This window comes from Cryptomeria japonica, chromosome 9, assembly GCF_030272615.1.
Source record: "Cryptomeria japonica chromosome 9, Sugi_1.0, whole genome shotgun sequence".
NCBI lineage: Eukaryota > Viridiplantae > Streptophyta > Pinopsida > Cupressales > Cupressaceae > Cryptomeria > Cryptomeria japonica.
Genome location: NC_081413.1, coordinates 749,164,771 through 749,183,215, shown reverse-complemented (window position 1 = coordinate 749,183,215; position 18,445 = coordinate 749,164,771). Strand labels below are relative to the sequence as shown.

Genomic DNA, 18,445 nt, shown 5'->3' with positions numbered 1-18,445 from the left:
GTTAAGGAAAGAAGATCATAATGTGAAGAATGGCTCCACACTTGAATCCGGTGATCGAACCTCATCCGGTAACTAGGGCTTTTTGGCCTTAGGGGGAGTTTTTCATGCAAATCAGTAAAACCCCCTTTTTGGAGATCGAGCATGTAGTTGATATCCAAAAGATTTTGTAGCAGTTTAACAATCCAATGGAAGAAATATTGAAAAACAGGGTAACTGAAAGCTTTAAGGTTGAGCATTTATTACAACTTGAACAATAGGTTAAAAGGGCACTTCAAAAGTTTGTTTCTCACAATGTGATCAAGAGAAAAGAGCATAGCTGAAGAGTGAAAGAGATTTGACAGCAAAACCAAGCTTGAAGCGATCATTCGGTGATTTCCTGCGCCAGGTTGTGAATCAAAGAGGTATTTATCTATTTACGAGCTATCGTTTAAAACCCTAGAATCATCATGGCATCTACATCCATAATTGCTACCCCTCTGGTTGTCAAGATTTCTAAAAGGGCAAGACTTGTTTTCAAGGGACATCCTTTCAAATCAGTTGAAGATGATCCAAAAGGAGCATTTTCTTCAGTTTCATACGATGTTATTCACAATGAAGATATAAGAGCATACATTCACTGCGACATTGAAGAACTTGGAAATGTAGATATGCTTACAGTCTACAACAAGCATATGGTGGATAGCCTTGGAAATCTGAAGCCAAAATACTAGATTCTTCATGACAAGGGCTTTGCTTAGTTTGTTCATTTTCCAATATTCAATGAAGCAGAATGGGTCCAGTACATTCTCAGAAGGGCTCATGATGAATTCATATGGTTGGATAGACCACATAAGATCACAAAGCAGACTATTCGGGCAGTCACATGATTGAGTGCAACCAGTAAAATCTTAGGCCTAAGAAAAGTGCAGAATGCCACTGTGGCAGTTGTTACCCATTCCAAATATGACAACCGGTCCAACCGATCCATGACAGTCAACGATATAGTTGAGAATGATGTGAGATTCGCCTCAATGTTGGTGGGCTATAAAGTATATCAATCCAATAAGAAGAACTTAGTCTTCGGTACTGCAATATTCACTGCATATCAGATGCTGAAGGAGAATAAAAGGTGTGATCTTTGTTCTATACTTCTGAGTGAATTATTGAGTAACTTGAAGAAAATAAAATAAGACAAGAAACATACTTTCAAGTATGGATCTTTAAATGTATACTTAGATCTCTATTTCTTGAATGAGATCCCTGGTATTGGAAAAGTCCAATGGCCTTATGACAAATTGGTGGTGAGCAAATTAAGAAAGAGTTGACGGGTATAGGTGACGATACAATGAGAATATCTACCTTATGGGGCTATTACAAGAACTTCCAAACCTCTATGAAAGATACATAAATAATTCCTAAGGAGATAGTTGAGAAATATGAGAAGACTATTTGTTTTATGGTTGATAAAGATCAATGCCATATGGAGGTTGTTGAGCCGAGAACAACCTGAATAATGCCCATGGGGTATGAGGTTTATTCTATCATGCTTGAAGCATATGCACAACACTTACTAAGTCAATCGGTAGATCAGAAGAAAGAAAGATTTGGAACTTTTATGGAAAAGGACCTTAACCTACATTAAAAAATCACTGAGGCCGGAAGGAAGAGGAAATTAAGAAAGGAGGTTGAGGAACTTGCAGAATAGATCGGTATTACCAGAGAAGCAGTGCAAAAGGAAAGGGAGAAGAACATTCTAAAGGAGGAAGATGCGGTTAAGAAACAAGCTAAACCGATTCCTCCCAAGCAGCCCAAGTCCAAGCCTATAAAATCTGCACTTGCCCCCAATGTGCAAAAGTTGGTACCTCCTCCACCTAAGTCTAAACCAACAATATCTATCGGTGGAGTAGAGAAAAGGAAGAAGGAAAAGCCTACAAGACAATATACTGCACCAGAAGAGGAAAAAAAGTTGGATGAAGAGGTAAGGTAAGTTAAGAAGACTGCCACCTATGCTCCTCTAACCAAGAAAGCTAAGCCTCAAATAGAGCCATCCAAAAAAGCTAGGGGAGGCAAAAAGAAAAAATCAGAGATAGAAGAAGCTCTTAAATCTGGTAAGATTGAAAGTCCATATGAAATAGTACCTCCTCTGACTTTGCAATATTTAATTGATGAGATTTTGAAGGATGGTAATTTGAAAAATCTTTTTGTATATTATGAAAATTTTGAGGATAAAGACCAACAGACAGTAGAAGAAGAAATTATAGAGTATATGGATAAATTCATAAGATCTTAATAGAATTATCTACTAGCAATTGACACTCTATTGGTTAGGTTTCATTATGTTGTCATTGATGGCAACATGATTTTGGGTCCCGACTTCATATGGTGTATCGATAGACACTTCACAGACTCTACACCGACAGGATAGAAGATTTCTTAAGTCACCGACAATGCAGGCTGACTTGGTATAGTAAAGGTTATCGGTATTGGAGGCTGACACATATTCGATCTGGCATCGACAACTTGTTTTAATGTTTATTCATTTTTATTATATGACCGACATGTAATCTGTTATTGTGTATATCTTTGTAAGCCGACGTAAGGCATAAATTTGTATAGGGTATATAGGGAGATTGATTAGATCATTTTGATATAATAAGGAATAAGGATAGAGACATGGTGATGGATATGTAATTGTAATATGATGCGAAATCATTCTGAGAGACTATGTATGTGAGGAATTCATTGTAAGGGTAATTCGAGTCCTGAGGTTTAGGGTTTAACTAGAACAAATAGAGCTTAAACCAGAACTGTATTCTAGCATAAAAGATGCTATCTTAGCAGTTCACTATTCTCTGGATTGTTGTCTGGATTGTTATGTACTCAGTGAGGCTCCTATTGTGATGAGCAGTGTGCTCTAGGTTGTAAGCCTTCCTACAAGTGCAAGCCCATCATATATTATAATATCTCTTCATATGGCCAGTGAATTGATATTGTGGGTCACAAATCCCACAGTGGTTTTTCCTCTTTGAGGTTTTCCATGTATAAATCTATGTGTTATGGTTCTAGTTTATATGTTTGGCTTATTGGTTGCATTACTTCTTTCAATTCTGTTTATACCAGTATACTGGTTGGTGAATGAATGTTTTGTTAAGGCTAAAATCTTACATTCTAGTATAACACTGATTCACCCACACCCCCCCCCTCTTAGTGTTATTGGTTTCCAACAATTGGTATCAAAGCCTTGTGCCTCAGAGGAAGTTTAACAGCTTGAGGAAGATCCCGAAACTGGAATCATTGAATATGGCTTCGGAGAAGCAGCTTGGGATGGCACTTGAAGATTATGATGCTGAAAGATTGAAGAAATTAAAGCTACAAGATGAGTTTAACTTTTCTAAAGAATTTATTCTTGTCCTACAAGAGAGGCTATCATCTATTCAAGCTAGGAGGAAGGAACTTTTGCAAAATTAAGATGATGAAGAGAAAATTGAACTGAAGGAACAATGTCAGAAATTGGGTCAAGAGAACATGGTTATGAAGAATAAAATGCAAGCTATGACTATGAGGATGTCTAAGGAGATTGAGGACAGAAAGAAAAAGAAATAAAATCTTGTTGTATCCCTAAAGAAACAAATTTGAAGAATGTGGTAGGTTGGTTCATGAAAATGATATGTTGAGAACTGATTTGGTACAATCTCAGAGCAATAGGACAGAGCTTGAGAGACAAATGTCAATACTAAGAGATGATTTAACTATTGCAAGTGAGTACAAAGAAAAATTCAAGATCAGCTCAACATAGCTTGATGAGTTACTGAAGAGACAGAGGCAGATTGGAGATTCCAGTGGACTTGGATTTGAGAAAGAACAGAGTTTCAGTATTGCTAATGAAGATCAAAGCCATAAGACACCGATAAGACAATTCAATGCTTATAATTCAATGGTAGATGTTTTATTTGCAATAAATTTGGACACATGGCTAGGCAATGTAGAAACAGAGCAAATCAGAACCCTGATTCTGCTCCCGGTAAATGTTCTAAATGCAATAAAGTTGGTCATAAGACAAAAGACTATAAAATGAACGTAAAATGCTATGCTTGTGGAAAATTTGGACATAGGGCTAATCAGTGGAGGTCAAGCAATTTCACCAGTTTTAGCAAGGCAATTCAGAAGAACAATGTTACATGTTATGCATGCAATGAAGTTGGACATATTGCTAAGTTTTGTAGAAGCAGAAATCCACCGGTTGGCAATGGAGGATCAAATGATAAAGGAAAAGAGAAGGTTAATGAAATCTGACAAGATCATACTCAAAGATGGGTGAGGAAGACTGAAGAGAAATCATCAAATGGGAATGTCTCGATTACCTATCTGGCAGAAGAGGCTGCTCCTGCACCAGCAGTGAGCTCATCCGGTAACTAAGGCAGATGCCTTAGGGTAGGAAAAATTTCATGGAAGATAATGCATATGCCCCTGGAGGAGATTCTGGAAGATGTTCCAGATATTGGAGAGGATTATCCGACATTGATATGTTCAGAGTGAGATCCGATATCTTTCACTGGCAGTCATTTATGTCAACAAAAGATTAGGGTTTTTCTTTCAAAGGATAAAAGGTCGATTACACTTCATTGTTATTCACCCAACATTTAGAGTGATTCAAAGCGACATAGTGCAATCAGAAGCTATTCAGAGGCGATCAAATTTCTTCTTGAGCAATCACGCTGGTGTATGGAAGGATTTGTTGAAGGTTTTCACTGACAACAATCTAAAGGTATTTTTCTTGAATCATGGAAGCGGGATCATCTTTTACTCCTATTTTTGTTGCAAATCCAACTGTAGTAGAGGTTAAGGACCGCCCCAGGCCAATTTTCAAATGTTATCCACATGTGGCTACCAAGGATGATTCGGTTGGAGAGTTTTCTTGCGTTCCGAAGGGAGTGGTATATGTAGAAGATGTTAGGGCAAACATTCATTATCATATAGAGGACTTAGGCACTTCGAAGATCAAGGGGGTGTATATGAATGAACTCATGGGAGAATCTGGTAAAATCAAACCGGCATATCAACACATCAAAGATCTAGGGTTCATAGATATTTTGGATATTCCGGAGTTCGAGGATGAAGTAGTCAGATATGTACTAAGAAGAGTACATGGGGAATTCATATGACTGGACATACCCTATAAAATTACTAAGAAAGCCATCCAGGCAATTATTGGTTTGCCATTGGCAGGGCAACATCTGGATAAGAAAGTGTCAAATGACTTTGGGAGGAAGATCACCGATGCTACATCAGACAAGAGATCGATGAAGGTGAGCACTATCACCGACATCGACATCAAATTTGGAAGCATGGTTATAGGCTACAAGGTAACTCAGTCTAACCGACTAAATTCAATTTCCAGTTCATGCATTTTCGATGCATATAAGATGATGAGAGAAAATATCAAGTTAGATCTTTGTGACTGGATGCTTGAAGAATTATTGATTAACTTAGGGAAAATTAAAGGTGAGAAGAAGGGCACCTTCCGGTATGGAAACCTGTTAGATTGCATAATGCTATACTTTTTGAATGATACTCCCGGTTTTGGAAGGAAGCAATGGGCTTTTGACATCCTGGTAGGAAGATAACTAAAGCAATCAATTGTTGCATTGGGAAGTCTGGGAGATGATAAGGTATGGGGTTACTTTATGGCTTTTCAAAAATCTATGAGGTCTAGGATTAGAATACCTAAGCACATAGAAGAGAAATACTCTACGGATATTTGTTTTATGGTGAAGAAGGATGTGAGGTAGTTGCACATATTCTTGATGCATATGCTAAAATGCTAATTGATGTAGAAATTGATGAGGCAGAGAAACCCTGTAGAGCTGCACAACAGAAGACTCTTGAGGTTGAAACTGAGTTCAACCGGAAGAGAATGGAAAAAAAGAGAAGGAAAGACAATTAAGTTTGTACAAGAGGTTTCAAAGGACATTAAAACACTCATTGATGTTGTCTCAGAGAAAGGAAGAAAGAGGAAGGATCCATTAGTTCACATTGAACCTATGACTATAGATTTTGAGTCTAAGGATGACACACCATTAGCATTCAAAAGGGTTGTGATGAAGAAACCGGAAGAACCTAAAGTGGAAGAAAAGAAAAAACTGGTTAGGAAGGTTACCATCAAATTACTGGTACAAAAGCAGGCACCTAAGGCCACAACATCTGTTGCATCCAATACTGCTAGAAGGAGGAAGAAGAGTGACATTGATTTGCAACTAGAAATTGATAATGTGAATATTATACCACCTATGATGTGCTGAAATTATTGATGAAAGTACTAAGGATGGGATGCTGAAAAATGTTAAGTTTTATTATGATACATTAGAAGTTGATGAACAAAGAGAAGTTGAGGAAGCATTTCTATTGTACTTAGATATTTATAAGAAAACATTAATAGAAATAGAAGATCAAATACTGACAGAGTTATATAACATGTTAGATGCTAGAAGGTTATCTGCAATGCAAGAAGACAAACATATTAAGATGCAAGAACTTTTAACTATCTGTGTTGCTATAACTCCAGATGAGATGGAAAAGATAATTGAGGCTACAAATAGGAAGGAATTCAATAGCAACCATAGAATAAATACCCTAATGTTAGGAAGGATGAATGAGATACTAAAGGAAATTCACAAGGCTTGGATTAAATTTTTGGGAGAGCACAAAGGATTCTTTACTTTACCGGAGACAAAAATAGAAACTATAGATACACTGGTTGAAGGGAAAGGAAAAGGGATTATGGGTACTCCACCCTCAGTTTTGAAGAATATCAGGATAGTGGAAATTGAGCCACTGGTTAACTCAAATGAACAGACAAATACTGAAACACCGGTTAATACAGAGAACATTGTACAAGCTACTAACATTGAGAACACTTGTCCTCCGGATACTAATGTACGGGTTGAGGATACTGTTCCTAGAGAGGAACTAGCAGTTGCACAGACTGCACCAAATGCTGAAGCCACCGGTGCAAGTGAGGAGGCAATAAAAGTTAAATCACTAGAGAAAACAAGGGAATCTGGTAGGGAACCAGTTGTTGGCACATTATTATTGACAATTGACACTTCTCTAGTGGAAAAGAAAACCATCACAAAGATGAGTCCCACAAAACTAATGATGATGGTTGCTCAGAAACTGATGAAGGGGGGAACCACAGACAAAGGGATTATAGATCAATCCATAACAGTTTTGCATAGATTGGTCTTGGATTGTAAGATTAAAAATGAAGTGAGCCCTTCCGGAAATCTTAAGGTAATAATTGAACACATATCAAAAGAGTTTCAATCCTTACAACAGATCTCTAACCGACAAGCACTTGAAAAATTCACTTTGGCTAAGAGAGACGCTTTTGATCAGATCATTGAGAGAGAGAAGAAAAATATTGAGAAGCTAATTTTGATAGAAAATTATTTAAAACAATATGTTGCAATACTGAGATACTTACAACAAAAGTAGATGAAAAGATAAAAGAGATACAGGAGAAAATTGCTAGTATTGCTAACTCTTTTGATGGACTAATTTCAGTGACAACATCTATTGATGGACAAATTGTGAATTTGGAGAACCAAATTTCTGCTCTTGAAAAGGAAAGAGATAAGATCATTCGGAGAGCCAGAAGTCTCAGAGGTTTGGTGAGTCCAAGATTGGATTCACTTGGTGTACACAAGAAGGAATGCATGGATATGTTGGGAAATCCCACACCAACATATGTTAATGAGAAAGAATCACTTGCATATTTACTGAGTGGACTTGTATCTATCTCCAACATATTCAAAACCAGATGGGATACTTATATGGAGTTACTGGAGAAAGCTTACCTGGAAATCTTGAAACTGGTCAAGCTCCAGTAAGACATTTTTGGAGGTATTCAATGTACAATACTTATTCTTTGACATATTTTTTTTGGGCATTGATGTCAAAGGGGGAGTAGTATACATGTGAAAAATAATGAACAGTTGCATACATTAGGGGGAGTTACAGAGTTTTTGGAATATTGGAGTACTTTGCATATTCAGCTCAGGGGGAGCAGGGCAGGATGAAATTGACAGTTGAAACCATGACCATTTTTCACATGAGTGATGCCATCAATGCCAAAGGGGGAGATTGTTGGCAATTGACACTCTATTGGTTAAGTTTAATTATGTTGTCATTGATGGCAACATGATTTTGGGTTCCGACTTCATATGGTGTACTGACAGGCACTTCACAGACTCTACACCGACACCAACACTGACACCGACACCGACAGGATAGAAGATTTCTTAAGTCACCAACAATGTAGGCCGACTTGGTATAGTAAAGGTTATCAGTATTAGAGGCCGACGCATCTTGGATCTAGCATCGACAACTTGTTTTAATGTTTATTCATTTTTTATTATATGGCCAACATGTAATCTGTTATTGTGTATATCTTTGTAAGCCGACATAAGGCATAAATTTGTATATGGTATATAGGGGAGATTGATTAGACATTTTGACATAATAAGGAATAAGGATAGAGACATGGTGATGGATATGTAAGTGTAATATGATGCGAAATCATTCTGAGAGACTATGTATGTGAGGAATTTATTGTAAGGGTTATTTTGGTACTAAGGTTTAGGGTTTTAACTAGAACAGATGGAGCTTAAACTGAAATTGTATTCTAGCATAAAAGATGTTATCTTAGTAGTTAACTATTCTTCGGATTGTTGTTTGGATTGTTATGTAGTCAGCGAGGCTCCTATTGTGATGAGCAGTGTGCTCTAGGCTGTAAGCCTTCCTGCGAGTGCAGGCCCATCATATATTGTAATATCTCTTCATATGGACAGTGAATTGATATTGTGCGTCACAAATCCCACCGTGGTTTTTCCTCTTTGAGGTTTTCCACGTATAAATCTGTGTGTTATGGTTCTCATTTATATGTTTGGCTTATTGGTTGCATTACTTCTTTCAATTCTGTTTATACTAGTATACCGGTTGGTGAATGAATGTTTTGTTAAGGCTAAAATATTATATTCTGGTATAACATTGATTCACCCCCCCTCTCTGTGTTATTGGTTTCCAACATTATCATCTATGATCCCCAAGAGCTTGTACAACATCTTGGATGCCCGAAGACACACTGCCATAATAGAAGATGAAAGATTGAAAGAATTAACATTAGTAAATCTATGTCTTAAAATAACTAGAGAAGAAATAAATAAGATTTTGGGACTTGCAAAGGAAAACTTCCGAAGCAAGCATAGAGTAAATAAAATAATGATCATAAGGGTATATGAAGTAGTGAAAGATACTGAAGGTATTTTGAGGAAAATTTTGAAAGAAAATGGCTATCAAGTTATTCCGGAGAAGAATGATACCCAATTAGAAGGACATTCAAGTAAAGACACTTCGAATCCGACAATCCATGTACAAACAGAAGTTCCACAGGATCAACTAACTGTACAAATTGATCAGGTTGAATAGTATGCTTCAGTTGATGCCTTCAAAAGTCAAGCAGTTGATAACTCCAACGATGCTACTTAGGATCCTCCTAAGATAGAAATAATTGCTGAGATGATAGAAAAGGATTTAGGTGAAGTGGGAAAGACTACAAATGATGACAAAGTTGATGAGAAAGGTGAAGAGGATGAAAAGGATAAAAAATGTAGAACCTGTGAAGGAGAAGAGTGAAGAGCAAATTGTTGAGCCTTCGACAACCATGACCAAAGCTACTGTCCCTGATAAGGGAAATAAGATTGTAGTTGAAGATGATCTTTCTCATGGTGTAGTAGATCTAAGCACCTTATCCCCTCTTCAAGCATTAAAGTTGGCCACTCTTGCGCTGATCAAGGCCAGTGAGGACTTACTCAAGTCCGTTTCGGAAGAGAAAGATGTAATATCTTTGGCCACTATAGTTTTGGAAAACGTTTTGATTGACCTTAAGCAGATTTTAAATGACTCAATCTTCAATAAGCTTAAGGATATGTTAAATAAAGTAGAGTTTGATTTTGTATCATTAGAGAAAGCGACAAATATAAAGTTTTTCAATAATCCAATGAGATGAGGCTTCAAACATATTTGAAGACAATTGAAACTGATGGAGAAGTTTTTGTTGGAATGCACTGATATCGACAATAAACTGAGAGGGGGGTTGAATCAATTTACTCAAAAGTACAACAATTAATTCAATTATAAACCTTATACTGGAGCACAACACAATGAAATATATATCATGAAAACACAACACACATAACACCAATATTTTGACGTGGAAAACCCGGAAAGGGAAAACCCACGTGTCATGCCCAAAATTTAGGGCAAGAACGAGATAAATTTAAAAAAACAAAAAAAAAACACAACTTAAAACATTAAATTAGCAAATATGGAATGCACTAACAAGTGTGGCTTATTTATGTGTGAGTGGATTCTAACCACTAACTCAAGTAAGTGATACTAATTTTAAATCAAATATGGAACACTTAAAAGAAGTATTTATTATCTCATCGATTTTAAATCAATAAATTAATTTAGTCAATTTAATTGACGTAGATTTAATGATTCCTCAAAAGTCTATAATGTTTAAAATTCATTCAAATCAATAATTAAAATGTGCTTAGATTGAATCGACTGAAGGGTCGAACTAAATCCACAACGAATATTTTCCTATAGAGTATAATCTCATCAAAATCTTTATTTAGGTGGACAGGAAAATATACTTTCCCTTAGCTAAAACCCTACTTTATTAATAAGTTTCTAAAAGATTAAACTTCCTAAGTAATTTAAAATTTAAACATTTTTTTTTTTTTTAAATTTATAATAGCTCCATATGTTTATTAAAACATATATAAGTTATAATCGCTTAATAAAATATTTAATCTACATTTTATCCTAACCAATCATAGTTATAAACTCTATATATATTCTTATATATATAAAGGTATATTTATAAATATAACTAAATATGCCTTTATATTATTATAAAATAACCTTGCAAAACCCTAAACTAGCAATATATATATTACAAAATACTCTACAATTTATAATCTATTTTTTTTCTCTTATTCCACCCTAACCCTACCCGGGCTAGGGTTTTACTTATCTCGTTGTATGTAGGGCAGAGGTCTCCATGCGGGAGTAGCAGCGGTCGAGCACAAGGGAGGGGTGGATTTCGTGTGCCGCCGCCGTTGTGTGTTCACACAGTGGCGACTGCGGGGCTGTCCACTGCGTGACCACATAGTGGCAGCCACGGGGTCGTCCACTATGTGACCACACAGTGGCGGCCACGGGGCCATCCACTGTGTGTACACACAGTGGATAGCCCTTCGGCTCCTCCCCCAAAACCCCCCCCCTCTATGCCCATTTTCGTTTTATTATATTTTTTTTTTGTTTTTAAATATTTCTTTTATAATATATTATTTCAGTATATATATATATATATATATATATATATATATATATATATATATATATATATATATATATATATATATATATATATATATATATATATATATATATATATATATATATTACATATACAAAATCTCCCCTTTTTTTTAAAAGGATAACTGTAGTATTTGTATATATATATATATATATTACATATACAAAATCTCCCCTTTTTTTTAAAAGGATAACTGTAGTATTTGTCTATATATATATATATATATATATAGGTGCATCTGAATCCCAGACTAACTCTGCCATACCAAAATAGATTTATTACAATGTATATATTTATATTTTTTTTTAAAAGGTAGATAGTCCATTTAATTCTAGATGTTAATTTCTGCAAAACAAGTAAAATGTCGGAATTAAATTAATTTATACAACACTATTTTTAGACTAGAAAATATTGAAATAAAACTTAGAGATGTTCATACTATTTTTTTTTTTATTTGTCTTCTTCAATTAATTCTCTAGCAGAATTAAATAAATTTGTACAACAACTATATAATAAGGTATTATTTAAAATAGATTGACCATTTAACTTTAGATTTGATTTTCTGTAACCAATTAATTTACAGAATTCAATAAATTAACCAGCATCTATATGAATGACAACAATTAAATGTTTTATTATTTAATTTTAACCTTAGAGGTAGATATAATATTTTTTTATTTTTTTTTCTGCAAATAATTTAAATAACAGATTTAAACAAACTAAGTTTAACATTTCCATGTATAGATCAGATGTTTTATTACCAACCTACTATATGCATGCAAATCTAATTTCCCAATTCCTTTCTAATAATTTGTTTTATATGCGTAACGGAAATAAACAATTTACTTTCTTTTCAAAATATTCAATACACAACAAATGTTATTATTATTTTTTTAGAACCATAGAAAATTAAAACCAAAAATTACTTATTCCTTTTCTGCAGTATAGCGTAATATAATATTTCATTTCTTTAAAGTACATTTAAAATACGATATAATCTTCAATGCAAATGGATCTCTCATTTCTATTAAATGAGGAACTTAAAAATATTTGATACATTTCTTTTCGAAAAATAGATACGACATAATTTCCTATTACATTGCTGCAACTTAAAAACATAATTTTTCCATTCCCAAATCTTTTCTATAAAAACAATAAAACCGGCAACCTCTTCTTGACCTCTTTCCTTTCTTCCAACAACCTGCAAATAAAACATAGGCTATCACCATGGAGTGCTCACCTCCCAGCCTAGGCTAACTAGTAGCCACCCCCAAGCTCGAAGAACCAAGCCCTAGACAGGTAACACATGCAAACACAAAAGACAAGGGAAAACACAATCTCAAACACAATCCTAGCCCAAGCTACACTGCACCACACATTTGTGATGTCTTTTCAAGGGTGGTAGTGGACCAAGTACCCTTAGGAGACTGCAAGTAGGGTAAAACATATAGCCACCTCATGGCAAACCAAAACATATAGCCACCTCATGGCAAACCAAATACCTCAAGTATAACAACCCCACATTCCTTATGCCCCCCAAGGCATTCATGCCTTATTTCCCTCCTTATGACCCCCAATGCATAAACAAGCCATGCAGCAAGGGTCACATAAAATCCCTTGTGATCACTCTCATAATGAGAGCCTCTCACTCGAGGGTTGTCACTTCTACCACCCGCAAGACCATCCTCTCTCCCAAGAGTAGGAGGTCTTGATTACTCCCAAAACACATACATTGCATAAGCACCAAACACCAAATAAATTTCCAAGAGATACATGCAAGAAAACTAGTCTTTTACACAAACATTTCTTTCAAAACAACATGCAATAAGAAGACGTTACAAGAAAGGTAGAACCAACCTTAAACTGCCCAAAGGTATGCTAGTTTTGTTGAGGATGAGCAACCCAATTCCACAAGTCTTTTATTTCTAGACTTAGCCAAATTCTAAATCCCAAATCTATCTTTTTCTTTTCAAAAATTCTTTTGTCTCCAAAAATGGAGAGTGGGTGATTACCCACTAATTTTCTAATTCTTGCTTAAGAAGCCCTTTGTGAGAGTCCTCACAAGTTTCTAAAAACTGAAACGGAAGGTAAGGTAAAATGGGAAAGGGAACTCTCATTCGAAAAGGAAGGTTCACAACTCAGTTCAAGTCTTCTAATTTCAATTTTCGCACAACTTAGAAAAGTCACTTTTTAGGGTGTCTAAAAGGTCACATGGGAGTATAAACTTGCCTAAAATTATCCCTAACCCTTAGGTATACCTTATGGGCTTTAGGAAACCCTATTAAACTACCTCTAGGTGTCCATTCAACCCTTTTTTAACCCCTCTGAAGTTTATTTTCGGGTCAAACCTATGTTGACCATCCCAAAGATTCTTTACTCAAGGCTTTTATGGAATCACATTGCATTAATTGAAAAAGCTATAGTTAAACAATTCCCTCCAAGAGACAAATTTTAAAACTCAAACATAAATCCACACATGTGTCAAGTGACACAAAGAAAATACTACAAAATTATACATGAAATCATGTCTCTTGTTGGATTTAAATAAATCAACTTAAATAACATTTAACACACATGCATCATTTACTATTACGAATAAAATACGACACAAACGGGGTGTTGTCTCTCCAAATAGACAGACCCTGGTTTTACGAACATACATAGGTCTAGGTTTGGTTCTCCATAATATTTCCATGGTCACATGGATAATCTTTCATACGCAACTCAATTACACATTAGTAATTTCAAATAACCTCATATAATATTAAAACACATGAATTAGAATTCACATCAAACACTCAGCATACACTTTACATTTGAACAAATCAATATATCTTACATCCAAATAAATCCACATAAGCAATTATCATAATCTCATAATTTTGATCCATACATACACATACATCCTATTTCTATTATCATAGTAAAATCCTGCAATTCCAATAGCAGCATTTATCATCTCAAATTTATCCTATTCTAGAATCATATTGAGTACTATATCATAAAGCATATAAATGAGGCATCAGCATTCATCAATGTTATCCAATTCATGGAAATCATATAAGTTCTAAATCCAGACATAGCTGACATACGTTAGATCAAGATTATCCAATCAATGGATCTTTTAGGATTTCAAATTCATAACACATCAAAATGTACACCACAAGGTGAAATATCTCTATAACTTGGTTCAACTTCTTTTCTCACAAATCTATCGGTCTAACACAGTCCATTCTATTGTAGTATATAGCATTTATTAATAGGGTCAAACATGTTCAACTAAGTTAATCAAAGCTTGGTTTGGGGAAGGCCTTACACCAAGGTGGGAAATCCTACCCACAATCGGATGAATATTCTGCAGTAGTATTATGAATAATTATAGTGGGGTATTGGTCATCACAAAGGGAAGTCTCATTGACTTACATAAACATCAGACTACAATCCAAAAAGAAATGAACTGTGAAAGTAGCATATACTAATGCCTGATATAGTTCTGGTTAAGCATTGATGTCTGCTTTGCAATACAAAACCTTTCCAACCTTCACTGGAATGATATAAATCTATTTGCACATAGTCCTTTCTCTGATAATGCAGACATAACCACCCATAATACTCGATCTTGAAACTACATGAACAAGTCACCTATAAATACAAATCATCAACCTTATTGACAAGGTCGACTAAACCCTAAACCCATAAACCCATAATTACAAAAATTACATCACACGATACCACCAGACCAATATTATGATTTACATTACATAGCTTGGACCTAAATCAAATAACCAAATAATTATATCCGTCGGGGATTCCGCAAAGACCAAAATCCAACACGCTTCACTTGCCGGTAGAAACCCTCAGTGAAAGTTTAACCAGATCCAAATAGGACCACCATAATAACAAGCCATCCAATGCAAAGTCACCAAATGCTCAGGATATGATCAAGAAGTACCAACAACATGAAAGAAACTGTTTCCATAAGCTGGATCCAAAATCCATTGACCAAGTCACTAAAACAACATATCGATAAAGCTAACTGGGAACACCAAAAGCTGGCAAAGCCAAGAACGAGGCGGTAAAGGCAAATACCAAAAGTGATAACCAAATTAAGAAACCACCAGAATATAGAAAGCATGACACCATCAAAATAAGCATCAAAACCGATTCCAGAGATCTGATCATACCAGATCAGAATCACAACCAAAACCAAGAAGATTACCAAGACTAACCGGGATTCAATGTTAAAATCAATGAAAACACTTAACCAAATCCAGCATATTGCCAACAGTTTTGAAGACTGCGGTGAAGAGTGTAGAGGATGCATTAGGTGAAGGCAGAAAATATTTAAATTATGTCTATTTTTGCCTATGTTTACTGCAAATATTGATAAGAAAATAAGAGATTTTGAAGGGAGGCTAGCTAGTATTGGTCATTCATTTTCCCCATTCAGTTTTTCCTTGTTCCCTTGAAGCCCAAATAATGGATTTTACTGACAAAATAAAGGGCTTGAATTAAAAAAAGAGCAACTTTTTAGCTGAGTGGGAGAACTGAAAAGTCTGATTACTCCCCGGATGGACATCTTACTCGGAGCTCAACAGGATGCAGTCAGTACCTTAGGTAAATAGGTGCCATCTGATCTCAAAGGAGTTGAAGTGCATGCATATATGTTTAGTTCTCTGATTAATGTCTTAGATTGTTTCTTGAGAGGATGAAATGGGTACTTACAGTCCTTGAAGGTTACCTATGCAGACATTTTTAAATTCATGTAAAATATTGCATTCATTTGTACATAAGTTTTGGCGGATCCCTACCCTTTTCAATTGATGTCAAAGGGGGAGAGAATTGGGAGAGTGTAGTGATAAATGATGCTTATTCTTAGGGGGAGTTAGTTGGAGTCAATTGAGTGTACAAATTTTAGAGTGTCAGATTGTTTGCAGTTTTTGGAGCTTTGGAACACTTAGCATTTTTCACAGTGTTGCCATCAATGCCAAAGGGGGAGATTGTTGGCATAAGACACTAGATCGATGATTCTCTAGTGAAGATTGGTGATGTCTAATGCATGATATTTCTTCAGAGTTATCATTGATGGCAACTCAACCTATTGATCTTATCTGGTATGGAGTTTTTGTATAAGTGTCAGTGATACTCTGTGAATAGTTCTCATTTTCGGTAATGTGTTTTTGCTTCCTATAATCTGAGTTTAGTTGATTGAGTATGAGAAGCAGATTATCATGCAATATTTTCCTTTGGTGTTGATTCTTCAGCATGTTTGAAGGTCTAGTATTTGGTAGAATATTAAAATAGGAATATCTTCATTACTGATGATGCATCATGTGGACAAGATTCCTTGAGGTGATTTTGGTGGTTGATTAGTAAGTTTGAGGTAATTAAGATGACTTATGGGAAGCATTTGATAATATATTTTAGATCCGGAATATTGTTTTGTGAAGATATGAGTTGACCTGAAGCTACACATTTCATATTTTGATATTTTGTGAAGCCGATTTGTAGGAGATCAAATTTGCTAGTGCAGATATATAAGATCAACTTGGTTAATTGATGGGATGGGGTTTGGGATAGACTAGCCTAGTCTATGCTCTTGGATCCTTTCCTTGGATCACCAGGTGTTCTAACCACATCCTAGGGTCTCTAGGACCCCCCATTCTTGTGGAATCCTCTGACCTTTCCCAGTCCACCCACCAACAAGTTGAAAAACTACTCCTAAGGTCTCACCTTCTCATGAGATTCAAGAAACCCTTACTTAGGCCAATAAGGGTTAGGCTTGTTCCACACCTTCCTAGGTCTTAGCAAGGTTAGGTAAGGTCTAATTCATGATTTTTCCACCCATTCATGTGCCCCCAAGAGGTTTCAAGCTTCCAACTCTTTACCGATTTCACTATTTTGTGTTTTGCCTACAAAATAGGGCTACAAGGATTATGACCAATTAGGCCTCCTACCCAGTCCTTTAGGGCTCCCTCTCACAAATGATGTGCTTGCTTGTGAAAATTCCCAAAATACTTGCTATTAATTTGGCAAGGACTCAAGGATTTTTTAGGTTTTAGGCCTCCAAGTGTCCGTACACTGCCCTAGGTAGATTTTAAGGTTTTTAAGGGTTTTTAGGAGGGTTTTTAGGCTTGCCAAGGTCACAGTGTAGGTTTGATGCTTTTTCCACCTTGTTTGGATTGGTGGAAGCTCCTTCTTCACACCAATGGTGCTTCACTCACCCCTCTACAACTCCTCTAGAGGGTACCTCCTCCTCTGACCTCCCTTGCTCTCCAAGACCTCTGCAACTTGACCCATTCCTAGTTGGGCACTATCCAGTCTCTCCTAGGAGTGGGTCTTCAAATGGCCTCCTTTCATTTTCAGGGCCCTTCTTGCATTGAACTATGGTACAAGGTCTGTACTCTAATTCCCCATGGTTTCATGGTGATTGTATAATGGGGAATGGAGTTATGAGCCCATTGACACAAACCAGTCCAAAACTGGACAGAGAAAAGACAATTTACAAAATATTTACAAACACACCTCACTTACAAATCAAAACCTATTCTAAATGCTCACAATGGAAGTAGATACACCATACAAGACAATCCACACATTTTTTCTTGCAAATCAATCCTTTAATGTTCTTTCTTTACTCCATTTGTGCCGACTGGCAACAAAATTGCAGTCACAGTCAAGTCACTTTGCTTGGGCTGTACAATATCTGACATCCAACCCATTAACTTAGGGTTTGCAACTACTTATATTAAATTTTCCTTGGTACGTGTGCCCACATTAGGTTTTTCCATGCTACATTAAATATTTTGACCTCATGGTGAAAAAGTTGCTTGACAACTTTCAAAAGTTGTCGTGCAACTTTTGAGCAACTTTCCCAATGTTGCTTTTCTTGACTCCTAGACCCACATTGGGCAAACCTAAGGACACCACCATGCTAAAAAGGACCCCTAAACACCTCAAAGGCACACATACCCTCTATTTCCAAGAAATTCTCAATTTTGACTCATGACCCTAAGACCT

The 18,445-nt window shown here is 35.9% G+C and overlaps 2 protein-coding genes across 2 annotated transcripts in view; both read left to right on the top strand.

The window, feature by feature from the left end:
- Positions 1-965: 965 nt before the first annotated feature.
- On the top strand, positions 966-9,465 carry LOC131858628 (uncharacterized). The gene is made up of 3 exons (XM_059211924.1): positions 966-1,108; positions 1,699-1,962; positions 9,189-9,465. The coding sequence occupies exons 1-3, from the start codon at positions 966-968 to the stop codon at positions 9,463-9,465; spliced, it is 684 nt and encodes a 227-aa protein (XP_059067907.1).
- A 163-nt stretch (positions 9,466-9,628) lies between these two features.
- Positions 9,629-18,445, top strand: part of LOC131858627 (uncharacterized) — a 41,472-nt gene continuing 32,655 nt past the window's right edge. Inside the window, exon 1 of the mRNA XM_059211923.1 lies at positions 9,629-9,874. Coding sequence (XP_059067906.1) covers positions 9,629-9,874 — 246 coding nt within the window. The remainder of the gene's footprint in view (positions 9,875-18,445) is intronic.

Coding starts and splice junctions, on each gene's coding strand:
- LOC131858628 (XM_059211924.1), top strand. CDS start 966: ATGACAGTCAACGATATAGTTGAGAATGATGTGAGATTCGCCTCAATG. Junction 1,109..1,698: donor ATGCTGAAGGAGAATAAAAG/GTGTGATCTTTG, acceptor CGGTATTACCAG/AGAAGCAGTGCAAAAGGAAA. Junction 1,963..9,188: donor AAGTTGGATGAAGAGGTAAG/GTAAGTTAAGAA, acceptor TAAAATAACTAG/AGAAGAAATAAATAAGATTT.